Consider the following 27,312-nt stretch of genomic DNA (forward strand, 5'->3'; position numbering starts at 1 on the left):
GCTATGCATGGCCAGCTAGTAAAAGCACTGAGTACCTAGTTTATACTGGGACAAATAATTGGTTAGTGTTCTATTAATTAGTAAGTGCCACGACCTTTTTTTAAGAGAGGAGGTGTATTAACATGCACGCACACATCGCCGACTGCTGTCCCAAAGTAATGTGCTAAGGCACTTAGCTTATAAATCGTTGTCCGACACTGCATTGTGAATCACTGCTACTGCGCGCGTATTTAATACTTTCGCAAGGTTAGGTATAGAGCACAGACAGATTTCTTGTGGCCAACCCTTCTAGCGCTTTCGCTGTAACTAATTGATTCATTGATTGCATTGATTGATTCATTGATCGTGAGCCGCAGGAGCATACACTCCTGCACGCTCATAAATCTTCATCAAATACTTCAACTCAGGGATACGAAAACTCTATATGTATGGTTTAGATAAAATTAACGCAACTAGTCCCCAGGAAGCCCCGGAGCCTGGACCTTAAGCCTAACGTTTCGCTCGGAGGACTTGGGATGAAAATCGGAACTCGCAGATTGAAATACGTTGACTGCGCAATAAATTCATTTTTCGACGGCGTTTTACTTTGCAAATGACCGCACTGATGTCACACTTATTTTTGGCGTGTTTACATCCTATATTTGACTTCGGGCTCTATTTTCTCCCACTGTTTGATGAATAGCGAAGCGACATTTTGTATGTTCGCGCGCAGGCAGTGCAGGTTGAACATGCTAGCGGTCTTTTAAATTTTGCGCTGCAGACTTACCTGTGCGATGTCGTAACCAACGCCAGCAAATGGGCGAGTATGTAGGTTTGCGGGAAACGGAAGTTTTAAAAAGAAACTTCTCACGAAGATAAGGAAAGCGGGCGTATATTGGACGAAACTGCCCAGAAAACTGCTTTCGCCTTCTATACTGTAGTCGGGGAAGATAAGAACACAAAAGGTAAATCACTCAGTATTTTGTTGGAAGGATTGCTGGGCCGAAAATACAAAGTTCCTATACAAGAGGTATTGCATGAGCAGATGAATGTAAATGTAATCCTGTGGGTGCCCCAGCTCATAAAATACCTCCTTAATGTTTCGCCGATACTATAGTTTGGAATCTCACAAGTTTTTTTTCTAACCGCGCGATATCATGACACAGCTTAACGCTGTTTCTACGGTGAGCAGTGAACTCAAAAACGTTCTCATTTTTATTTCTTCGGCGCCCACGAAGTTCACTTCCGTATTTGGAGCAATACCGCAAGATGGGCTCGTTGGTGCACCACGGAAAAATTGAAAGATCGCATTTGGAAGACTCGTGTTTGGAGACGTCTGCATACCACCGATACAATGGACGTCAGCTCAGACGACGTTCAGCTGCTGCGATTTCTCACTTACCCCGCACAAAATCGTTTTCCGGAGGGCTCCTAACATATTATTCTTAACTAAGGTCTGCAAATAAACAACGCGTAATGTCACAGAAGCGACCATCTGGGGAATATCTCAGTTATCGTACGACAGGACGCTGTACTAAAACATGGTAATTGAAATGTTGCACCATGAAGAAGTGTCACTAATAGGACAATTGTGGAGTGTTACAAGTGCCGTGCTTAACTCGGGAACATCTCCACCGAAAATCGCCTCAGGCATAGCGGCGGCTTGATGTTTATCCTGCATCGGTAGCACCGCAGAAAACGATACGGACATTTGAATTTGATTGATCAGGCAACCTTTTCAAAGTCATCATCATCATAATAATAATCATAATCAGAAGCAGCAGCAGATTGTGTCCACTGCAGGACAAAGGCCTTTCCCATGTCCCTCCAGCCGTTCTGATTTTGTGATGCCCGAGAACTTTCATTCCTCAAAATTTTCCATTTTTTCCCTGTACCACGTTAATGAACTTTCTCAACTTTCTTTGCTCCAAATTTTCCAATTTTCTAAATTACAAATTTTCCAAACTTTCAAATTTTCCAAATTCCTCCAAATTTTCCAATTTTTTCCTGTACCACGTTAATGGGCTTCCTCAACTTCTAATCCATTTTGCTGCCCCGATGGTACGCCGGTTTTCATTTCTCCGCATGGCCTACCAAGGCCAAGACCACTTCTTCTCCCGTATTGGTGTTTATACCAAACACTAATCAGAAGGAAAATCTGATTGAAAAGAACAGTACGCTTAATTTCATGAGGTTGCGTGTTCGGGTGCAGTACAAGACAGGCGACATAAACCAGGGTAACAACAAAACACGAGTCAAAATTGGACTGCAAATGACAAATTGAGGGCGTATAGCCTAGGACGCAAGCAATGCAGTAAACTTTTTATAAAGCCTATTTGGGTCCTCGAAGGTGACTGAACATCAACTATATAGTAAAGACGGGAATATCACATCAACTATATAGTAAAGACGGGAATATCACTCAGTTTTAGACCACAGAAACTATCCTGTTTACACCGGGTCGTGAACCTATAGACACACATTGCAACACAAAATGGTCACTACTCCATGATGCGTACGGAAGTGGTGGGGCTTGCAAAGTCATAAGGTCTGTCGAACGTGTTTTTGTTCACTTACGATGGGCACACATGATAAAGGGAATTTTCATTCGTAGGATCTGCAAGGCTAGAGCAGTGACAAGCAATTGTTGACCGTAGCAACAAATGTACTTAAAGGACACTGTATTCGAATGTAAAACAATGCAAAGAGACGTAATGCAAATTTCGATTTTGCGAGCTTGCAGAACGGAACGGCAGTGCACTTATCGAAGTACATTGAAATGGTTTTCTCATTTGATTTGGGATTTAATGCACCGAAAACACACAATGCTATGAGACGCGCCGTATAGTGGAGGGCTCCCGATTAATTTCATTCGTTTTGGAAATTTCAGCGTGCGCCGAAATCTCGGCGCCCGCGGATTTTTCTTTTAGCCTCCACCAAAATATTTTTCCAGGAACCAAATACAAGTACCCTCGTTTGCATAAATATGTCGTGCTTATCAACTGTCAATGAAGAAGTCAGAACCAGGTGATAGATCTTGACCAATTAAAAAGAAAACCCGTAGTAATGCATCTCTTTAATAGAGTAAACCCTCATTTCAAAGAAATCCTGTGGATAGAAAACATATTTCGTTATGAGCGGTACTTCACTAAAAGTGGGAAAGATATTCATTGTCTGGGGTTCACTTAGAACTGTAGAGCAGATAGCACTGTATCTGCTTTCTCAACGTCTTCAGCCAGCCAGCGGGCTGAATATCGTCATCTTACTCTCGAAGCGGTTACGGCGAAATGCCCTTGGTGTCGTTAAAATCACTCGCCAGGCCTATATGTGCATGTCCACCTAGCAGCTTCGAGGTTTATTCTCGATCCAAATGTGTCGCGGCGCCCTTTGCAGCAGCTTCAGTCGGCCCTGTGGTCACTCCATGAGCGGAGGCGTTAATGCCAAACGGGATGACCGATTGGAACTTGGGCTCTTCTTAACAGTGCAGCGGGTCGACAAACAATATACAGGAAAAAAAATAACACTTGCGAGAAGGCCATCACAAAACATTCTAATGGCTCGCGTCGACTGGTCCTGGAAATGCCTCACCACTATTTCAATTTCAAGTGAAACGTGGCTGGCCGCCGAACTATAATGTTATTCATTCATCCTTGGTGGAAATACGTTTGCGAGTAGGGGTCCCCAGTGGGAGTGCACCAGTATTTTGTCGTGCGTAGTTTTTAAGACGGCGAGCAGCCGAGAGAGCTACATCGTGCTTCGGGGCCTTCCCGTATCAGATTTCAACTGCACAACGTGGAGCTTCTGGAGGAATCCATTATGATTTAGGTAACGCTCACATTTTTGCTCCCGCGATTTTTGCTAAGCGTAGCCTGTTTGAACTGTGAAAATGAGCGCCTAGAGTCATTTTATTTTGTCTTATTTTAGGGATGCATGCCTCGATTTTCGGAATAGTATTCTGCTCACATTCTTGTTGTCTGCCGTTCCTCTTTTTTTTTTGCTGTTCGGGGAAGATACTATATTTGGAGGATTCGTACAGCAAGGTATAGGCACCGGGGGGCAGCGTGTTTCCAAACGCTCCGCTGCACAGAGAACCCACGTGACGTGTGATGTCGCTGCGAGAGCTATTCTTTTGAGTGCCTGCTAAAACGAACCCACCGTTCGGGCTCTGTAGCGTCGATGTAGAGCACAGAATACTGGCGCTGACGGCTTCGGTTCGAGCTCCAGCTGGTCTATCTCTTAGTTTTTTCATTAGCCCTTTTTTTCTAATCTTTTTCTCTAATCTTTTTTATTTCTAAATAGAAATCTACGCATTGTTTTGGTTAATAATGGTGATTTGGTATGTTTTTCGTTGCTTTGGGTTTGGGGCTCTGCCAATAACCACGTTGAGCTACCGTTCTCCATCGCGCGAACAGACATGTCACGTGGGTGCTCTGTGCAGCAAAGCGTTTGGAAATACGCCACCGGGCAAGACGAACAAGGCTGAGTGCGCAAGATAGAGCTGTAATGATAATGCCCGGGTAAAATGATGATGATCGCAGTGAGTCGCGTAGAGTGTCAACCTTATATCATGTGTCCTGTTCGCCAACAACATAATCACGCCTAGTAACATGACTCCCCGCTGGAAAAGCGTCGTCCCGGCGCTAAAGTGCAGTCGACGAAGGCGCACAGTACGGCTTGAGGCGGGACACATGCACAATGTTAATAGGCGGGGTTCGTAATATGGAAGGTGAAGGGACGACGGGAGTGATCTCCTATGTAACGTCCGTAACCGGCGGAGAACACGGTAAGGGCCGGTCTAGGGCGAAAGCAATTTTTCGGAACGACCCACGCTACGGGATGGTGCCCAGAGAAGGACAAATGATCGCAGAGTGAAGTGTACTGACCGGTGGCGCTGGTCGTATCGATGCTTCTGAGAGGCTTGTGACGCGTGAAGACAGTCGCGGGAAATCTGCCTTGCAAAAGATACACGGGTAATCGCATCGTGAGCGTATTCGGTGGATAAGGGGCAGATGGGGGCAGTAAGGTGTCCAGTGTCAAAATAGGCTCACGGCCGTAAAGGAGGTAGAAAGGGGAAAATCCCATGGTGTCGTGACGAGAAGAATTGTAGGTGAATGTAATGTAGGGAAGGGCTATGTCCCAATCACGATGGTCCGCTGAGACGTAGGCAGACAGCATGTCTGTAAGGGTCCGGTTGAGTCGTTCGGTGAGTCCGTTTGTTTGCGGATGAGATGCTGCTGGAAATTTGTGCTGATAGAGTAGGAGAGCAGAATGTGGTCAACAACTTTGGATAAGAAGTATCAGCCAACATCGGTGAGCGATTGACGGGGAACTCCGCCGTGCAGAATGACGTTGGCTAGGAGAAAATCGGCAACATCGGTCGCGCAACACGTATTACTCATCATCATCAAGTTTATTCATCGACAAGTTTATTCATCATCATCAACGTTGCTGCTCCCATTTATGGGTTCCTTTTATCACTTTTACAGAGTGGTTGCTCACCTTTTTTAGATATATTAAAGGGACACTGAAGTGATTTGTAAACAATGCGGGATTACGAGCGCAAATTGTAGTCCGGAGTCCCTAGGCCCTGTTTCGACCACTCTGAGCGCGCTTACGCGAATTTATTTAGTAGAAAACTCAATTCGAAAATGCTGTCCTCCTCTCTGCACTCTCGCCCATTTTCTGTGGCGTTTTCGTGTGACGTCAGCAGGAGAGGAGCTGGCAATTGGCTGCGCTACTGCACGGCTCGTCGACCTTCCGCGACCGAGTCGACCGAGTCAGTCGGACCAACGTTTAGTCCGCCGGCCGCCGACGGGTCGTCGCAATTCGCTCGATCAGTTGAAACTAAGCCACAACACGTTTGTGAATAGAAGAATGTGCCTTTCTTTACTTCGTTAGTTTGTACACTGTATCTAGCTCCAAGTCAAGGTCGCTTCACACAAGCGCTGCACAAGCGCACATGCGACGCTTCGCTGACTGGCACGCCAGTAGGAAAATATAAGGCCTCTTGAAGGGGGAGAAGAGTCAGCGAAGTCAATATAGGTACTAAGGAAATGAAATCAACTGGTATTTTTACCGTACAGCGTAAAACTAGGGTGCGGGAAGCACTTTTTTGCGCTGGGTGAACAAGCACAGCGGTCAGCAGCACGACTACGCATCTGCGAACGCTTTTCCGTCTACGAAATGCAATTGCTAGACGTGAGCTATTGTGGAAACTCGGGGGACGCTTACTGCACGAACGCAATACAACAAAAAGTCATTTAAGCTGCTTGAAATACTAAAACTAAATAAAAGTGTAAACTGGTTGTACATTATATACCTTATATTTGCAAGGTCAGTGCAGCTCGCCCCGGGACCGAGTGGTCTGGAGCGCTAGATATGTCTTAGCGAGTGTTTTGCCAGTCACAAGTTCGAATCCCCGCGGGTACATCCTTTTTTTTATAAGTTAACGTTTTAGTTTTTCGCCGATGTTTTTTATACTGAGTTCACCTTTTTTTTGGGCCGCAACGTTCATTGCTCCACGAACTAGTCCACAGAACTCGCGCAGGCTGGCACTGGCGCGCTAGCGAGTTCGCGTTGGCGTGCTGTTGTCATAAGCACCAACTGCTTGCGGGGATGCAGTGGGCACAGGACAGAATCAACAGACCCTTGGCCTGGTGCGAACACGCTTTTTACGATACAGGCATGAGTGAGGAAAGGTCCAAATATGGGGGAAAAGCACATGCATTTGAGCGTCTGCGGGGACGCGGAAGGCGTTCATGCACTGCGTAGGCCTCGGCTAGTGAATGCTACGATTCCAAGCCGTCCTGGGAGGTTTATGTTATGCAGTTTACAGCCGACAACATGGTAGAAGCGCGGTACTACGATTACTGGGATATTGAGAATGCCCATCCAATGACGCCATCGGATGTCAAACATGTTGTTTTACAGAACAGAAACCGAAACTGAAACTTGCTTGATTGCTAACCTTGGGCATCGTCCAATCACGGTGCACCCTCCTCCCAACGTCACATCTTAGCTGGTGCGGCCGCCGCAAACCGCGCATGGTAGTTTTTCTTCTTACGCGCTTTGTAAATTAATTACCGATTTGTAAACCGGATAAACGATGAAAAGTGTGCTAATTTGAGCCAGTCTACGCAGTGCAAGCAAAAACGGGAGCTTGACAAATTCACTTCAGTGTCCCTTTAAGGAAAAAGCCCTACGTTGAATAATTTATCCTCAAATTTGGCAAGTCTCGAACGTCTCGGCTATGTATTTCACGTGTAGATAAACACAGCTGGAAAATAAGCAGTGACGTTCTTTTATTTTAAAGCGAAGCTTTCGATGTATCACTGGCGGCGACGTTGCCCGAAAACTCACCGCAGGGAAGCAAACTTTCTCTGACAATGATGATGATCGTGGGTGAAGTCAAAAATAGTTGAAACGCGAAGCTTCCTCCGGTCAAAAGCCGATGCCGTCGAAGTCCGATATCTAAATAATTACACCCAAAACGCATGGCAGGAAAACCAACTTCAATAATAGGATTCAACCAAGAAACATCAAGGCCTAAAAAAAAAAAACGTTTCCCGTGATCGAAATCGAACGTGAGTCCCTCGAGTTATGGAGCCGACGTCTATCCGATTGCGCCATTTCGAGACGGCCGACGCAGTTTGGATTTTGGACTTTGACTTTGACTCAGGTTACATGGGAGAAAGCTTCGCGTTTCAACCATGTATCTTTTAAGAAATGGGCTTTGATATTTTGTTAATAATGTCAGAGTACTAAAAAATGTAATGGGATGCTAAGAGTTGAAACTATTATGCGGTTAGAAATGAATATAAAATACAGTCTCCTCCTTGACTTATGCCAAGGAGTACAAAGAAATACGAACAATGAAGCACATGGCCTTCTCTGGCAGCTGGATTTAGAAGCAGGCCCGTGCGCAGGTTTCTGAGGGTGTTTGAGATTGCAGCCTAAAGCTGAACAGCTAAACCCAGTTTCTGCTCAACGAAGTAACGCTGAAATTTATTGCTTTGCGCCTTTTACACCGCTGCGCCGTCAAGCGAATTGCCGTTTGCAGCATGGATCAGGCCAAACTTATTCTTTTTATTTGCGCAAGTTTAGTTTGTATTCGAGGGAGGCAAAAACGTTGGCGCAGCTTGCGCTAGTGATGAAAGGCTGGAGAAACGGCGGTGCTGGGGGTCGACCTAGCCTTTTCCCGTTTTGTTTTGCTAGGTTATGCTAGGCTTTGCTAAGTTTTGTTCGGTCTTGCAATGATATTGCTAAGATAGGTTCACCCGTTGATGCCCAATGTTGCTCACGTACAACCAATCAAGCAATATTTTTGCTCTCACTTTTTTTTTGTGTTTTGACATTTAGCATCACCTGCTAACAGAAAAGGTTCAGAGACCTTCAAAAATTGAAAATAGCGAACAGCCCGCACTTATGTGGGCTAAAAACAAGTTTTGTTTATGCGTGTCAACCCGCACCGAGCCCGGCGGCTCAACGGGCTAGTGACAGGTAAAGGAAATTATGCAATTACGTAGTTACTACAAATGAATCATTACAAATTTTACGTTATTGTCTTCACTTGAACCATAAATAATGCTTATCAAGGTAGCTTTCTTGTTCAACTGATATATGGGCAGCCAGTGCCCAGTGTTTCCCAGCGCTCAGTGGGTCTCAGTGTCCGTACTTATGAACCAATTTTTTTCTTACTTCATATTTATGATGTCGGAAGTTCTTTTTGGCGATAACAAATGTTTTGACAATCCGAAGCAAAAATTAAAGTTTTGGAAATAAAACGGCTAAGTGTTGAGGGGTCAGTTCCGGCGGATTTTACAAGGCTGTACGGTCGGTCCCCTACGCTGACAGGGAATCCAAGGGGGGAAGTCTCGGCCCAACGTCGACGTCGCTAAGCGGCTGCCATGCCACGGTGTTCGGGATCGGCTCTTCGTCGACGGTCACATTCCCGCCTAGCAGCACGCCTCGATTCTCGGTACGCGGCTTCTTCCTCGCCAGTGCGAACCTTCTTCACTATACCCAAGTGTGCGCGTAGCGCGCCACCGCGGTTACGCGCCGGTTCTATACGAAACGGAGGGGCGCATGTGCAGTGGCTTTCACATTTCTCCCAAAGCGGACCGCGTTAGCACGTATTAGAACCGGCGGCCAAGTCCAAAGTCAACGCTACGAATAACCCAAAGGAAATGCTGTGCGCCCGGAATGCGATGATAGCTTGTGCACAAGTGTGTAATGTCTTTCTTGCTACAAAGCTCCTTTATGTGCTTCAAGTGCTTCACTGTGCGCGGTCAAAAGTTCAGGCTGTGCATAGAGTTTTTGCTGCATTTGTGCGGGGTTCTGAATGGGAACCTATGCGCAGGGACAATTAGTTTCTTCTTTTAAATGCAGAACATTTCAGTAACTCACGATGTCCCCCGCGTTGACGGCCGTCGTAGTCCGCACCGTCCTTGTCCGTACCCCTCCCCCTACACTATATAAAAAAAAATACTATCCGGCGCCTGGTTTCGATCCCTCGACCCTGCGGGCGGAACGCAATGTACATGGTGCTCTACCCACTGCGCCACAAAGCCAACACGGAATGGGAGGCTACGAACGCGCCTTATATCCTTGACTCATTCAAACTACGTCAAGAGGCTGCTGATACAACGCATTCACTACCACCAACTCCCCAAACACTAAACGTTAACGCAATACACCCACCCCCTATGCGACGCATTTACTCGAGTCCCCCTCGCGGGGAGATGGGCCCAATTTTTTTCTTCTACAAATTGGTTAATCACACACTTTTACATAACTGTACTTCAGCATCGCATCTGTTTCGATTTGCCTTTTTTAGTTATATGTACGGGCAAAGTTAACACGAAGCCGCCATTCTGATTTCTCAAGGAGGTTTTGGAAACTTTTAACTTTCTTACCGCGCGGTATTCCTGGGGATATCTGTCTAGTATGTCAGGAAAAATTATGACGAGCACTCTAATTTAAAGTCTATTTCCGGCGCTTTTTATAGTCAGCCTTACTAAGGGCCCCATAAAAGTAATGTTTTAAAACGTGTAATGAGTATGGGTTTTCCGCCAGTGCAAAAAACGCCTTTCTTCAAGCTTTATTCCTCCACATAGTTAAAACATGACTGCGCGAAAAGGGAATGTCTATTGCTTGGTCGGACAGTCCGCGGCTCTGCAATCAACCAGAGAACTGGTCGTTGTTTTGTGTTGCGCCGTGACGCAGTGCTGTTCTTCTGAGACGGTTTTCAGCGGACTCTCAAAAAGGACATTGAAATTACTGGGTACACCATTCGACTCCTGCGTTTTCTTGATGTTAATCGGGTGTCTCATGACGTTTTTGTAGCGCTGGGTTTGTAGAGCTTGTGGCAGTGACACATGACTGACCGGCATCCCCTGAGCCAACTAAGTAAATGTTTCGTAAACTGGCGGCGTTGGTGAGGGGCGTTTATGCAACGCAGAGTGATCCACCGGGCTGTTTGGATCTTTTGGATGTCTGTATCTGCTTGCCTGATTTTTGAAGGACGAAAACCGCAGTTAGACATAAGGGCCTGCTTCAATGCCTGCTTCGATGCCGGCTAGCTTTTTTACTGCCTCTTAGTCGTTATGCGTGATCGTGAGTGTGCCAAGTTTTCAACGTGTTAAAGAGAGAAATGACAGCTCATTGGGATAGACGTCGGTTTCATAACGCGAGGGACCCAGGTTCGATTCCCACCACCGGAAGCTTTTTTTGTTGCCAATTGGAAGTTTTCTGTTAGCGTTGAACAATTGACGGCTGGGTTAAACAGCTCCGCTGTTAAAAGGGCCGATCGTAGCACTACACACAACTTATTTATTTATTCATAGAAACCTTACAGGCTCTACTGGAGGGCATAGAGTAAGGGGGGGGGGGGCGTGTGAAACGTAATAACAATACAAAGCATAAATATAAGACAGGAACATCGTAACAACAAAATGTAAATGCATTATACATATTTTGCAAGAACAAAGCGATCACGTTTTCACCGTACATGAACACTTGTGGCCTACAATTTGTGAGAGAAAAAAAAAACCCACACATACACAACATACACGAAAATCCTGGTAATGGGCGTTAAACAAAAATATTTTAACAGCATTAAATTGTGTAATGCAGGAGTAGCTGACAGCGAAATGTTTTGGGGTTAGATATGGTGGCAATGTTATCAGGCAGATCATTCCAAAGGTGGATGACACGAGGCAATGCGGATGAATTAAATGCATTGGTTTTACCGTATATGCGCATGAAACTGGACTGATTATGCAATCTGCGTGAAAAACAATGAGCTATTTGAAGTGGTAGCCGAGTTCGTTTATGGGTGAAAATATATTTGTGGAAAAGGCACAAAGCAGCAATATTACGGCGACTGTCTAATGGAGGAAGTTGCAGGTCTAGTTTTATTTGTGTTACGCTGGAATTGATAGTGTAGTTACGTGATATGAACCGGGCTGCTCTATTCTGTATTTCTATCCATCTGTATTCTATTTCTATCATATTTATTACGTAATTCTGGTGAGGCGACCAGATTGGCGAGATGAATTCTAAATTGTGGCAGGATGAATGTTTGAAAGGCGAATGTTTGAAACTTCGCAATACACTTTTGAATGAACGTGCAACAGCATGGCAGCATGTATTAGCGGCTCTTATCCATACCAGTGAGACAGTCCTTCTAGAGCTGCAGCAAAATTACCGTTGTGAGATGCGAAACTTCGGCCCGCAGCTTGTTTCTTGTCCAGATGCACAATGGTATTGAAGTGCGCAACTAAAAAAAAATGTGCAGTTTCGCTTCCCTGAGCAAGCCTTCAATCTACCCATTAGATCAGATGCCAGCTCAGTGAATCAGATGCCTCTTAAGCGCTGGTTCAGCACCCCCAAACGCATGGAAAACCTGCGTACGCGCGGAGCTTTCGGATGTGTCAGCCAGATGACGCAATATGCATCGGAGGCTGTGCCCTGCGTTGCTCGTTCTTCTTTGCTCGTTCATCTTAATTCTACTTGAATGACCCTGCTAAGCTGGTACGCCGGCCCTAATATACAGAGGACGTAACAGCTACGGGAATTTTAACTCGCAACGCAGTCGCACCCTTGCAGATGCCATTTCTACCATATCTGGTGCCCTTACCCGCTCATTGAATGAAGGGGGATGCCAGCTTTTACAAGTAATGGGCACAGAAGTCTCCCGCTTGCTGTGTAAAAGTACAAAGGCGCCTCAGCAGTCCTTATAGGTGGCAAATGCGAAAGCATAAAAGCATGAAAGCAAGAATGCAAGCATGAAATGCGAAAGCATGAAAAATGAACGACTAAAAACCCTTGCTTCCGCCCCGCGTTGTCACAGGGCTTTGTAATACTGCCACTCGCGACGCTTTCCATTTAGATCACCCTAAAAAGTTTCTAATGGCATCAATCTGTTTCCTACGCCTTACAACGTTACACCGTTACTCGTTCCTGGAGCCGCCTAATAGGAGAGTTGACGACGATGGTGATTTTCGCTGCTTGTCCATTCGCTCGTTCGGCTGTGTTCTCCTGCTCCATGTAGCTGCGGTTTAATGGTGTGGACAGCTACTGCCCACTACCGCCGTGTTCAAGCTCCCGTCATGGATCGCCTCTTACTGGGGAGTGCCTTGTGCTATGCAACGGTCCCCGGGGAGCCGTTTCACTGTTACGGGCGCCGGATGCCCGCTTTTCGCCCACTGGAAGAATTATTGCTTTCGCAAGAAAAACAACGCCACGGCTTCTTACGAAGCCGATTGCAGAGCTATGTCCAGTTTGTTTGCGAACTGATTTCGCGTAGTCCGCTGCCTGCAGTGTTGTCTGCGATGTGTTGTTTGTAACAGCGGAGTTGTTTAACCGGGCCGTCAGTTGTCCAACGCGAACAGAAAACCCCACTGGGAAAGAAAAAAAAACGCTTCTCGAGGTTGGAAGCAAATCTGGGTCCATCGCGTCATGGAACCAGCGTCAATCTGACTGAGGTGTCATCGCATTTCGGGCGCACAGCATTATTTACTTTGGGTTATTCGTAGTGTTGAACAGCCGGGTCTCTGTCGAACGGAGAGGGACTGCCAGCTCTACTGTTTCTCCAGCCTTGCACCACTAGTGCAAGCTGTGCCAATTTTGCAATGCGTAGTATTCTTTGCCAAGTACCCCCGCAGCCAGGAGCATGTGACGCCCTACATTTCCAGAAAAATTCAGATTTCGCGAAAGTTCCAAATGTAATCGTTGGAACAACGTAAATGGGGGTAATTGGTAGGGCGAAATTTTGAAAAACTAAGAGAGGGAGAAATAAACGTTTATTGAGTGAAAAGACTAGCTAGGACTAAAATAACAAAAAATCTAAAAAGAAACTACGGAAAATGTCAAAACGTATACCGCATGCCATTTCCACATTATTTAAGATTTCTCGAAAGTTTCAACTGCAATCGTTATAATAGCGTAATTGGAGATCATTGGTCGGACAGGATTTAGAAAAAAAAACAAAAAAATTGGGTGAAAAAAACTCACACTCAAGACAGGCGGCAGAATGCTACGCATTAAGGCCCAACCACATGCACGCGTAAAACCGACGTACTCGCGCAACGACGTGAACCGGCGTACGCGCGTAAGGAACCGGCGTACTCCGGCGTACGCGGAATGCATTGCTACGCTCTTGTTACGCCCAAGTCAGACCCCGCCAGACATCGACGCAAACTTTCGGGCGCACGGTGTTGACGCAGCCCTCTGGCGGTGGTGTTATCTGGCATAAAAAGACAGCAAAATCATAAATAAGGTAAATTTACTATTAATTATGCGATAAAACAAAGTAATTAGTAAAATACGGGGAGCAAACAACCCCACAAAACAAGCGAAGCAACGAGCAACTATGGGAGCAAGGCAGTTTACGCCAAACGTAGCAGAGGGGTTCGTGAAAGTCATTTTCTCTCTCTCTCTCTCTGCCTGGCATACTAATCCTTTACGTTTTTAATGTCCCAAGAACTGTTTGAGTTGATTCTGCATAAATATACGTAATTTTGTAATAATCGGCATTATTTGTTTTACTTGAGTTAAAATGTAGTTCAACTGATCGCCACAAAGCTGAGTCCGGGGTAGTCGAACCACACTTCGCGGCGCATTGGTTTACGCGCGCGTTGCGACGATATGTGGTTAGTCGCCCTCTCCGACGTCGTCGGTCGGCGTAAAGGCAGCGGCGGATGTCGCCGCAGGCGTACGTCATTGCGCGAGTACGTCGATTTTACGCGTGCATGTGGTTGGGCCTTTAGTGGATAATTCTCCGAATTTCTGCACAATTTGTCAGGCGCATAATATGGCTCTGCTGGCGCCGTCGGCACACAAGTCCCAGGAGGGCTTCGCACAAATGTAGAAGGTGCACATCCGCTGAGGGTTTCGCTACAGTGAGGAGCAGAGATGACGTGCGCCTGTAGAAGGCCTGGAGTACTTGTCTGTGTCGGATATGGCAGAAGGGAAAAGGAACGTAAATGGTCTCTGAGTGCCTGGGTTTGGTCCGGCCTATCGCTGCGGGAGGCGGCGCTTTGTTTCCCTGTCGTTACAAGCCAGGAACTTCCTGTGCGCACACAGCGCCACCTACTGGTTTTCTTGGAACACTCCTTCCACTATTTTGAAAAGCTTCTAAATCAACTCAGCTTTTCGACCTCAGTAGCCTAGGGGTTGAAACTCGTGTATTTACGCTGCCGGCTTGGCTTGCGAGCTCCAGCAATGCTGTTTTTTGAAGATCCCGTGCTTTATTTTTACTCTAAACTGTACGCTTACCTCCATTCTGCTCACTGTTTTAGTAAATAGGGGGTCCGGTATCATTTAGATCAGTTTAGGAGTGGGACACAGCACAACACCTTTGAAGGAGCCATAAAGAGAAAACGCAAGTGTGGTTCATTCAAAAGATTGCCTCGTTAGAATCATACTCGCACCACTTTTAACGTAAACTTCGCTCAAATAAGCTGCATAATTAGGAGAAAAGGAAATGGCCATGCGACCCACTAGCTCATTTTCCGCAACAGAACCTATGATGTCATACCAGACAGCTCTGCGATTGGCGGAGGGCGGCAAAGCAAACGCGAGCAAGCACATGCTCGTTCGGCAGAGCTTATAACCTTGCCGAACGATCGCTATTTGCGCTTAAATTTAGGGCCCATTCTTTTTAAAGCCCTAAGAATGGTGGGACAAACAGTGGAAGTTACGAAAGCACATGTAAACATAGAAGTAGCGATGCCTATACTGCTGTTGGTACTGTGCGCACTATGCTGCACAGGACTGCGGGACTTTGGTGTTGTTTCAGACGACACTGGCCGATTGACGCAAGCGACGATGTTTTACGTGACCGTATTTGTAGAGCGTGCACCGTGTTTCAGGAAACGATCGTCTACATGAACAAAACAAGCCATGTACAAATACGGTCACAAACAAACCAAAGGCAGAAAACGGCTTGCCGCGGTGTGCTGGTGCCATCCAGGTTCACTAATGGCAAACAAGGCCTTGTGATCTCACTGCAGACACGAAAACGCAAGATTTTGCGGGAAAAACAAATTTTTAACTTACATAATTAATTTCTTAGTGAATAAAGCATCGTTTGCATTCGGACAAGCGCATGGGGGCACTATAAAACACGACATCTTTCGAATAACACAAACTTGTGTTTTGTCTTCATGGCTCCTTTAAATAACGTTCTGCATCACAGTGGAAGCGCTACGCTTATACCTGTCTTGGAACGGAATATCGCCTGCGGGAGTCCTTCGGGCCATTCGGAGGGACGTAGGCCGGCGTGTGGTCCATTATCTAGCAAAAAAATCATGCACTACTCTGTCCAACGACAAAGATGGTCGAACGCGAAGCTTTCCTGTCAGGGATTTTTTGGTTGACTGCTTGAGAGCTTTGACTTTGACTCGCATTAAGTTCAGACTTTTGATCGCAGCGGCTTTGGTATTGACCCTCTATGCTTTCAACTGTCATCGTCGTTAGACGAAGGGGTGCTTGATTTTACTCGCTAATTTTGCGCATACATGCACCGATCTCCAAATCCAAACTGCTTCGACCGTGCTGCATGGCGCAATCGGATAGACGTCGGCTTCATAACGCGAGAGCCCCAGGTTCGTATCTGGACGAGTTAAGCGTTTTTTTCTTCCCTTCACCGACGATCACCGTCATCGTCATCGTCAGGAATAGTTGGGGTACCTGCCCTGCGTTTTGTGGCGCGCACGGACGCAATCAGTGAGACTTAAAAAGCTTCGCTTTAAAAATGCGCACGTGCCTTCTACAATGCAAGACCTCCCCCTTTTGCTCCGCTACTAGGGCTGAAGACGCGAGATCGATTTCGGTCACGCTGATGTGGATGGAGGCTTCCGCCTCGCGATTTCCGCGCTCGTCAAGAATACACACGTGGTCTACGTTATTACGTAGCCCGTCACTGTACGCAGCTCTCTATAGCCTATTGGCGTATCTTCGGGGTAAAAACCGGCAACGTGAAGGCAATCATTAACCGTCCTCCTAGGTATTTTGTGTGCGTGCGTCTCGAAGAATGAATGAATGAATGAATGAATGAATGAATGAATGAATGAATGAATGAATGAAATAACGAACGAACGAATGAATGAATTAGGTTTATTCTGGGGAGAGCCCTGTTGCCTTTGTTTTGTTTCGGGCGAAAATGAGATGGGGAAACAGATATAACAAATGTTAGAGCACATCTACAAAAGGCCGAGTAATTTGTGCACTAAAAACATTCCCTTAAATTTTTCTCGCCTGTTTCAGGTGGAAATTATCTAGGTGCGAAAAGTTGTGTCTTGAAATGGTCCCAAAGTGCGAGATGATTGTTCACAAAGAATTATTTGCTCCCAGAATGGAACCAACTTTCCTACCGACCGTTCTTCTTATTTTCTCGTTTTTTCAAGGTAAGATTCAAAAGTTTGCTTTTCATGATTTTTCGTTCCCGGCACAGCATTTTTGAGCACAAGTAGAATGTGACAGGCGCTCCAACTGCAGTTTATTGAAAGCATTATTAAGGACTTAAGGAAGCAGCTTCATTCATATGAAAGCAACAAAACCGCAAAATAGCGTCCAAAATAATAAAATCAGATAAGGCAGTATAAAAATTCAGGATAGGATTCATAAATAAAAATTAAAAAGGAATGTAAATAACATGCCAGGGAATAAAGAAGCGCCTCGAACATCGTAAAAAGGCCGAAGCTCCTTTTCTTTAAATGATGAAGAAGAAAGTGGTAGTTGGCTCAATCAATCTTGGAGAAGAGGTTGGAGAGGTTGGGGAACCTTGGAGAAGAGGTTGGAGAATGGTGGAGAAGAGGAGATAGAGGCCTGTAATTGTCTGGCATAGAGCCGACACTTTAACCGGGACGAAGAGGAATTAGAATCTTTCTTTAAATGAGTGTTAGCCTTCCTAATCTAGTTCCGCATTTCCAATTACTGTTGATCCTATGTCTTGCGTTTACTTCTTTATTCCGCAAAATCTTAAAACGACAGCTCTCCTCCCTTCCTTTTATTGTAAATTTCTTTACGCTTGTTGCCTGTCACGTATTTTTCGCCGGGTACATTGCGGTTCATGCATTTTACTAACGCTGGTGTTTACAATCGTTTATATTTTGTGTCTACATTTGTTCAAGATATCGACATTTTTAGTATTGCCTTCATGAATGGCGCAAAAAATAGTTAACGTAATAGTACTTCTATGTGGTGGTGGTGGTGGTTGTTGTGGGATCGGGCGGGTTTAGCCTGGCTGAATATGCCGGCAATTGCTCCGCCCAAGTTTCTCCTAATTAGCCAAAGGTAGTGTCCTTTTACCACAAGTTTGCCAGCTCCGTCTCCTCAAGGAAGCTCAGGAGAAGGCGTGACACGTCTCTTCGCAGCATCCAATGTCCCCTTGGAAAGACGATGTGGTCCAGGGTGCTGTGTGGGGCTGCCAGCTTTCGAATCGCTGAGAGCATTGTAGTCCGCTCGACATCATGCTTTGAGAAACACATTACGTAGTGGTGAACATCTATCACTGCACATGACGAACACAGAGGGTATCGCGCGAGGCCCACCTTGAATAGCCATGCTGTGGTCTTCGCTGAGCCAGTTCGGATGCGGTACAGCAATGTTGCCTCCGATCTTGTAAGCCCCTTTGTGACGCAAGGCTGGTGATAGGGATTTTCCAAAGACTTGAAATGTTCGGCCACTGTTCGCCTGAAGTCGTTCCAGTGATTGGGGGAAACTTTACTGTCGGTGCAAATCGCAGCGCACTCTGTGCAATCTGATCAGCGGACTCATTGCCCTTGAGGCCAACATGGGATGGAATCCATTGAAACCGCCAACTGAAACCCTTGCTGCTAAGTTCTTGCACAAGCCGTAAGGAACGCTGGCAGTCCTTTTTCGTGGGGATCCCACGCTGCAAAAGTTGTAGTGCTCAATAGTACTTCTAAAAAGAAGTCGGGTATTAACCTTTCGTTAATTAAAATTTATGTATTATTTTAAAATCTTTTCACAATATTTATCTTACTGGGACAGATTGCTGTGTTTGTTGGACAGCAATTGTGTGACAATGTATACATATCTAGTCAACACTTTAAGCATATTGGCTGTCGGTTTCCGCGGAAGCTTAGCTTAAGAACTGGTTGTCAAGATAGTATGCTCGCATAGGGAAGCTGGAATCCTTGTTCGTGAAGCCCTCAGAGCCTCAAAAAGAAGAAAAACTTCAAGCTAAGACGGCGTTCACGCAAAACTCGGCTGTCTAGAGAGTTTTGTAGATTGAAGATGTACTGGCCAGTTGCTTCAAGGTCAATCGTGCATTGTCACATCCCCTTAAAAAGGTAGCGCACGTTTCGAAGGCAACGACTAACCATTCATATAAATTCTTAGTTTTGTGGAAACGCGAAAATGCTGGCCTAAATATTGCCCATGTCGCCGCTCTGAGGGACGGAGAAGTCATCGCATCGCCGGAAAATTCCGGAGGATACAGAACGCACATCTTTCTTTAAAGGTTTCACGAAGCACTAAGGTAACCATTGACGGGAACATGTCCGGCGTCTCTAGATCCTACGACAATGAAGCGTCCAAATTTGAGGCTATGATTCCACCTTGCTTGTCGCATCAGAGTGCGACTTGTCGAGTAATTTAGAATGCAGAACTTGAGAACCACGGCATACATCCCGCTGGCCTAACCCGTTTTATTTTTTTTTTACAAAAATGTGGCCGATGGTTATGTTTCTCTGTAACGCGAAATTTTAGCGCAGCCTTAGAGATATTTTTATTGGAATGATGTAAGGCTCCAACGCTACCATGAACCACAGCCAATCACGGCGAAAATGAGGAGCTGTGGAGTAAAGGCTCCTGAAGCGTCCTATTGTACCGATGACGGACATTCACCCCTTAGGTTGGTATTGTACGGTATATCGTTGAATTTTATTTCAGTTGTAGCCTTTTAGTACTGACACGAAATTTTCGTGTTACGTTTTTTTCGCTGCTATGCGGGCCTACGAGCCCACTAATCATAGAATGACACATGAGACGGTCGAGCGCAGCGTAAACATTCAGTTACGGCGTCGTTTATTCGTGTCAGTTTCGGTTTCGACGAAACGAACGCCGAGCGGCCGCCATGACAGGAGGTTTCATGTGACGTCACCATTCTTGCCGTACCGCTGCCGCTCTGGACGCGCGCGCGCCCAGACCGGCCGAGGTCTTCACCGTCCCCACGCGCCCGGGCAGCATGACGTCAGTCACAAAACCATGACGTGTACACACGCCGGAGCACCGCGCGCCAACCACAGCCAGCGCGTAGGCTTCGTCACAGGAGCCCCAACGTCGGTAGTTTGGGGAAGTAGCAGATGATGTCATGTCGCCCCGCTCTGGGCTTTCTCGTGCGGGCGAAGATTAAAATGGATTTAAAATATGTTACGCCGAACGGTTGCTGTTGAAACTTGCTGGAAGACAAAAAGACAAAAAGGCAGCATTTTACATAGTTGTCTCAGCTTTGAAATTTCGTGTCAGTACTTCTTTAATAATAGTTGTAATGATCCAAGGGACATTGCATAAATTAGTTACCAGGTGTTACCGTGACCCCGAAATGCCTCCAAATCCACTAGAGCAGCATGCGCGGTCCTCGTAAGCAGAGTGATGGCTGTGGAATAGCGATCAGCTCCACGATAGAACGACCAGAAAGGAAGAACGATTAGAAAGGACTGTGCTGATTACTATAGTTGCATGCCTTCGGTATTTACTATTGCAAAAGCACCATCTGGCATAACCACAAGGAGTATCTGCCCAGCTGCAGAAGTGTAATGAATAACTTCTTATTAACAGCTCATTTACTTAATCATTTGAGTCAGTGAACAAGTTCAATCAATCAACAAATAAATAAATCAATAATCCAACGAATTAGTGTGCAAGTACCAGGAGGACCCGCCACAAGAAATTGAGGCGCGTACTCCGAAAGCTGTAGGCGTGCTTTGAGGTCAAGCGCAGTACTTCAAGTCCGCATAGTAGCATATCCCTGCAGACGTGTATTCGACAACGCTTTAAAAAGCAGGAATATATGCTGACTGACACACACGCGATTAAGAGTACAAGCAAGAATCATTTCGAAAAATACACGAATGTTCACATTCTAGCCTACAGCTTGCAAAAAAAAAAAACGAATAAATGTAGGTAATGCTTAATAAAGAGATAACAGCTTCTACAATTTTTTTGAAAAACCTAAATTAAGCGGTGTTCTATCTGGCTGATCATTGTGACAGTCCAGCGCTAGATCTGTTCACTACTAAGCCTTTTTGTTGGATGAAAGCAAATTCCATACAAATGACCCAAGGAAGATGGAAAAAGGAAGCAAAATACAGTCTCATAATAAATGAATCCAAGTATAACAAAACCGAAGCTACAACAGTCCTGAAAACATTAATTGAAAAGTCAGCCACTCGAAGCAGCGATCAAGCCACTAGAAGCAGTTGAGTACCTCACTTGAATGCTGATACACTGCACATTGAGGCCATCGGTTCTTGAAAAAACTATTTTCGCTACACACGGCGGCCTAGCATATTGGTCTGCCATCCCAGCTTTATAGGTACTTTTAGAGGGTCAATAAAAAAGAAGAGGTCATAGGGAGCACTGTTGTGATTTGTTACTGCATTCGTTAAAGACTTAAATCGAGCAATTGTGGTCCTTTGGTGCTTTTTAGGTAAGTCGCTCGTGGTGTTCTCAAAAAGGTATATTTGTGTCAATGCCTTTCAAACTAACAATTTAAATTTCTGAATCAGTTATGTGAGTTCCAAAGCTTCAAAAATTGTGATTGACTTGTGGGTGGATTTGAAAAGAAGGGATTTTAGCTATACTTGTCTGATCACAAGCTTCAAAAAAGTGATTCTTTTGTAAACGAAAGATTTTTTTAGCATACAGTTGCTAAATCTTACTCATGCAGCTTACCACCTCGTTTTGATGAGCCTTATGTACGGCGCTCACTGCTTTTGGGTCAGCTCTTTGATTGCAATTTGAAACAGAATAACTAGGGGCGTGCGAATATCAAATTTTTCGAATACGAATCGAATACGAATATCTAGCTTCGCATATCGAATCGAATATTGAATAATTAAGGGACGAACGTGGCTTTAAAAATCAACTTTTTTATTTCTTTGGGTATTTTAATGATAATTGGCACAGTAACTGGAAACGCTTGTGTCATAGCACCATACAGATTTCAAAGTTATATTTGAAAACTTTTTATTTATAAAATTTTCTTTCTGTTCACCTTGTACCCAGCTTGAGCGGCCTATAAAATATGATGGAAAACTTTTTCGAAGTGCTTTGCATTCCCACATGAATGCACGAGATCGTGACAGTCAGATGTTGTTATTAAAACACAATTCTTTTAGTTCTCAGTTTTGTAGAGGTGCATGTACAAAAGGCATATAGACCATGAACGACGGTTTGAATAAAAATTACAAAAAGTAAATCTGAAAAACCAAGTGTCACGACCGCCGCTGTTCATCAAGAATGTAACGCAAAGAACGGAATCAAAATACACCTAGTAGTCACGAAGAAATCACTGGAACAAACGACGTACGTCGCAAAAAAAAAACCGTTTTGAGAAAACGGCTTCCGAGGCTGCAACATAGATATCATTCATAAAAAGTCGCTAGGGTTGTAGCCTTTCGTGTCCTTTTGAACACGGGGCTTCTAGGATGCCTTGCCTTGAAATTAGAGTGCCTTTTGCAGCCTTTTTCTTTCAATAAATCAACATTTTCGGCTCCTCTGTGAATAGTACATAGCCAAGTTTGCGGACCAAATGGGGGGAGATAGCTTTCAATGCGAAGTTAGCTAGCTGGTTGCCTGTATTGCACTGGACAGCTTCCCTCTGCAGTGTTGTGACCATGGCAACAAGTGAAGCACTCTTTTTTTTCTTATATTCGAAAACTGGGTTTCGACTTCTGTTATGCTTTATTATAATCTTGCCTGGATCAGCAGCGTCGTAGTCGTATACGCAGGTGTTCATTGCCAAAATTTTACATACCACAAGGATCCAAACGAGCTACTTTGAAGCTTGGTATAATATTCTGCGTAACCCCAACTTCAATGCATGCCCATTTTTTCAGTACTCTTGACATTCAGAGCACCCAATATTCCTCGCAGCAGAACCAATGTGCACTAAACTATAGATGCATGCATGGGTCACAATAATTTCCCTAGAAAATTCAATTTGCTAAGTGCTACGACAGTAAGGTACATTTTTAACGCCGTCAACACGTTTGTATTCCTGACTGAGACCTGTTTGCATGAGTACTCGAACTGCACGGGAAACGTTGCGAAAGAAAGCGATATGGCTCGCCCGCATCGCGAAGCTCGTATACCGCAACATGTCCTACTTTGGTTATCCCTGGAATCGCCCTACAGGTCGCCTTTAAGATTAAATCTAACGTCACAGGAATTAATTATAACTACTGGAGTTGAATCGTACTTGGTTGCGTAGTCAGGCGATGCTCCAACGTGCAGCGGCTACGCCGTGCGCGCCGCAGCTTTTGACGAGTCGGCCGTTTTAGCGTGTAGAAGTCGCAAATCATACGAAAAGTTCACTTCGCGAACCGCTATCGCAAACGCGCACATCTCGTTTCATCCTCCGGGGTAAAGTCAGGTGCACCACGAAGCGTTCGATGACCTCTGCTTTTCGAGCCACGCAACTTTCTGTAATCTGGCTTGTAATCTCAGACATTCCCATCTCGATGGTGTCTGCATTGAATACCACAGCAGATAAAATGACTGAACAGAAACTTGGCCGAGCGAAGCAGCGAAAATGAACTCTGAAACGCGCACTACGCAGTTCAGGCGGCCGCCATCTTGCATTGCCGCGGCGACGCCCAATCATGAGGGCCGTTGCAGCGCGCGCCGCCCGGAAGGCCATTCGCGCTTCAGAATCTATTTCTGGCTTCGTTTTTGCGTCTTTTTCTGCCGTTCGTGTTCGTGCGTCTGTGAACGAAAGAAGATAAACAAAATGGGCGGTACCGCAAAGAAGATCGCCTAGGCGATCCAATGGTAGCAAAAGGGCCGGGCCCGGTGGCACCGTTACGGCGATAGAGCGCTCCGAAAATTGCTGTTTTTTCGCACTTTTGCGCTGACATTTTGAAAACAGCGGCCAGCAAAAGTATTTTTATGCCCCTTTGCGATGCTTTTCGGCGGGAGAACTTTGCAAACGCACAGGATAGACAACACAGAAACCGAATATGTTACTTTCAAAAAAACGATGTTTTGGTTATTTTTCCCGAAGTTCAAAAGTCGCGTACCCCCCAAGGATCAAACTAATCAATCCAAATATTTGATAATAGCCGATTTTTGAACCCTCTCGATTATTCGAAATGTTTCGAATACATAGTTTTTGAAGCGAATACGAATATGACATATTTAATATTCGAGTAATATTCGAAGTTTGCGAATATTCGCACACCCCTAAGAATAACCCATCTCCAAAACAGTGTTCCGAGGACATAGACAGCACTCGTCTGCAAATATCCATGACGTGCTGCCGTTCCTTTTTGACCAAAACGCTTGCATTCAGTTTTGTGTTGGGTTCTTACTGCAGAACTTGAAGTTTAGCATACAAAAATAAATGCGATGTACCCTTTTCAGGCGCAGTCGGCATGCAAATAGTCTACCCCAGCATCCTTGAGGCTCGAGGCGAAGACGGGCACCAAGTAATATCCATCGACGAATCAACCAAGCTATTCTTGAAGCGCACTTCGGTACTTGCTGAAAACATTCTGGTCACAACGTCTGAAGGTGGAGAAATGAGACAAAGTGTGGTAAGATCCAGCAGTATTTCAGAACCATACCTTAACGGTTTCAATTTCAAATTTCTTTCTGTCCGAACTTTGCTAGCAGTATTTCCATCTATCTTGTTTTCAACGTTTTTTGTTCACTCTCTCGCTGTTGCACCCGTAATTTGCAAAATTCACCACTCATTAGTGTAGTCATCCCCCACCCCCTTTGCGTAGCATGCCCGGTCGCGAGCAGGACTGACCTCAGCCGTTCACGTCTCCCTCCCTCCCTCCCTCCCTCCCTCCCTCCCTCCCTCCCTCCTCTCTCTCTCTCTCCCTCCCTCTCTCTCTCTCTCTCTCTCTCTCTCTATTTCTTTCTCTCTCATTCCAGTTTGTTAGAAATCACTTCAGTGAGCGTTGAAGGTTTGTTAGAGCCAAAAGGCACCCAAAAGGACGCATTAGATGGACGCATAAACAGGAATGTTCACCAAATTTTATTGCGTTTATTTTGTGTACCACTAGTGTGGAAATTTGCTGAAGGTACGCTTAAAAAGAGCACTCCACTGTCGAAGATGACTGGGAGCTTAGTGTTGATGGACGCGTTATCTGAAGCAATAAAGTGTAGTAAACATTTGGTAACATGGTAAAATTGGTAAGCTTGAAGTAGCAATCAGAAGGCGGCCAAAGGCTTCCCCAAAAGATTGTGTGTCTATGTTGAAGCGATGAAGACGGCGCAGGCCGTAGCAAGATGAAGGGAAATATTTCCGCCTACTCTGACGGAAACTAGGTTGTAGCATTTGGTTTTAGCGCCTCCACCGCTGCGATCTTTTGGACACGGGTCATTAAGCCATATAAAATGCAGTTTTGTTTTGTTGTTTCAGATTAATGCATCCGAATACAACGAGCGCCTATACCATGACCCTGAAAATGGAGCGGCTGTGTTGCTGCACAACACCAACAACGGCTTAAAATTGGTACAATATATGGTCACTAATTTCGTACCGTTAGCGTCACATCGCATTCATATTTTTTAGAGGTCAACACAATCATTAACATTAACTTATTACAGAACTCCTGTCTCTCATTGCTTTCTCTCTAAAAATCCGTTTTACGATAATGAAAACCTGCACCACAAATCGTACATAATTTTCGACCACATACTTTTCATTTCTGTATATCTTGCTATTCTAAAAGTCAAATTTATTAAACGTGGGGAGCAAAAAGCGTAGCATAAAAATGAACCACTCCCATAACAAGCACTTTAAGTGGGGAAGCTCCAAAACAACACCACCGATCGTCGTATTTGCAAGTGTTCAGCTTCCGGCACCGTCCACTTTGAAGACACCGTTGAAGGACTTGCGGATGATAGAAAAAATATCGCTCCGATTGGGTGGTATATCTAACGTATATGCAAGTGTGCGCGAGCATGGATACAGCGCTTAGGCTCGATTTTCTCTACAGTTGCTATAAGCATCTGAAAACATTTTGTTTTGCGCAACTTTATGTGTTCCAGTAAATTTTACGGTGTTTTGCAATTGTTGAAACGTATAATTTGGGCAAGGGAAATGTTACGGAGGCTTATAGCTGTTTTTTGTGTCGAGGAAACCATGCTTACTGGAGGACAATGATCAATTGTGCGATCATAGCCTGAACGTACGCATTATAAAACGTGACTAGAATTCACCCCCTACAGATAAGCAACACTAACAGATACCGAAAAAGTTTCAGAAACGTCGGGGAAGACTAACGCATTTTTACAATGTCCTGCTTCGGCACGCCCAGTTTGAGTGACAATAATGACTCCCAGAAAATAAGTTCTACTGTAAGAACTTAACGAATCTTCGTGGTTCGAGAAGCAAGATGCTAGCTAAAGCAGTCTTTAAAGTACTCTTGTAGGTTATCACTAATTCGTCATTTTATATTACAGAATTTAAAACACAATACTAGATTTAAACTCAGGTTTCTGTGCGAACTGCGAGGTCATGACAAGCAATTAAAAAAACAGGTCAAACCGAAGGCGTGTGAAATTAAAAATCCTTCCAGCCAAGACGCATTCAAGAGTAGTTATATTGGTTAGATATTTGAGGGGGACATGTTATGTGCAGGGTAAAGAACCACTAGGCTTAAATATCTACGAAATAGACACCGCAACACAGCAGAGCACGTTGAACAATGTCAAGAAGAAAACGTACATTAGTATAAGATAATGAATTAGGCCACGAGAGTGCAAGGATGGCCTGATTGCACTGCGCTCTAAGATATCCCAGTCGGCATTCTTGGGCGCAAAAGTCTAGAAAGGCCACTCACTTGAATAAATGAGATAAACCTAAGGAATATTAAGGACTAGCATACACGTCGATTAAAAAATGTCTTGTTCACAGGGAAACTACGCAATATGAGCGTGAAGATTTGCTTTGCGCTAAGTCTCGCAAAGGTTTTATTTTTTTAGTCTTATCTTGTCTCCGGGCTTGAGATTCGCTAACATTGGCCGTGTATTGCAGTGACTGAACATTGTGTGTTGGAGCGAAACAAAAGCGCAGGTATATTTTAGAGTGTGGAATGGCCGCCTACTTGTAAGGGACAGATGGCTGATCATGAAGGGACCTGCAACACTTTTTTGAACATTTTTATATCCTAAATTCTCTAAGAACCTTGTCAACAAACACACTCACTACCTAGAATAGGGGGCTCATGAAGTACCTCAGCCAAAAATTACTTCTCAATGCCCATCAGATAAATTAGAAACTTGCTCAAAAGATGTTTTTGTCTTTACCGGTCTTGGCGTTCTGCGACCGCTCGAATAACGTCCCTACAGCGGTGTAGCGGCTATTATCCGGCTTTCTTTCAGTTGCAGCAATGAACGCATTCGATAGCCACTTTTAAAATACCACAATAGCAAAGCAGAAAGGGAAGGCGCATCTGCTGTGAGTAGCAAATCAAGCAGTGCCGCCTCGGGCTGGCCACGTGTATAAGGTATATGTTTCACAGTGCTTTCAGACGCGAAGGATAGGGTGAAAGCGTTACCCGCCGCGGTGGCTCAGTGGCTAAGGCATTGTGCTGCTGAGCACGAGGACGCGGGTTCGATTCT

At 45.1% G+C, this 27,312-nt stretch overlaps 1 protein-coding gene across 1 annotated transcript in view; it reads left to right on the top strand.

Annotated features, from left to right (window-relative positions):
* Positions 1-3,571: 3,571 nt before the first annotated feature.
* The window catches only part of LOC144161862 (venom metalloproteinase BumaMPs1-like), a 60,308-nt gene continuing 36,567 nt past the window's right edge, over positions 3,572-27,312 (top strand). The window contains exons 1-4 of the mRNA XM_077692443.1: positions 3,572-3,804; positions 16,750-16,889; positions 24,097-24,269; positions 25,106-25,198. Of these exons, the coding sequence (XP_077548569.1) occupies positions 16,787-16,889; positions 24,097-24,269; positions 25,106-25,198 (369 nt within the window). The 5' untranslated portion in view covers positions 3,572-3,804; positions 16,750-16,786. The remainder of the gene's footprint in view (positions 3,805-16,749; positions 16,890-24,096; positions 24,270-25,105; positions 25,199-27,312) is intronic.

This window comes from Haemaphysalis longicornis, unplaced genomic scaffold, assembly GCF_048455015.1.
Source record: "Haemaphysalis longicornis isolate Haplotype H1 unplaced genomic scaffold, Haemaphysalis longicornis Haplotype H1 scaffold_12, whole genome shotgun sequence".
In the NCBI taxonomy this organism is placed as follows: domain Eukaryota; kingdom Metazoa; phylum Arthropoda; class Arachnida; order Ixodida; family Ixodidae; genus Haemaphysalis; species Haemaphysalis longicornis.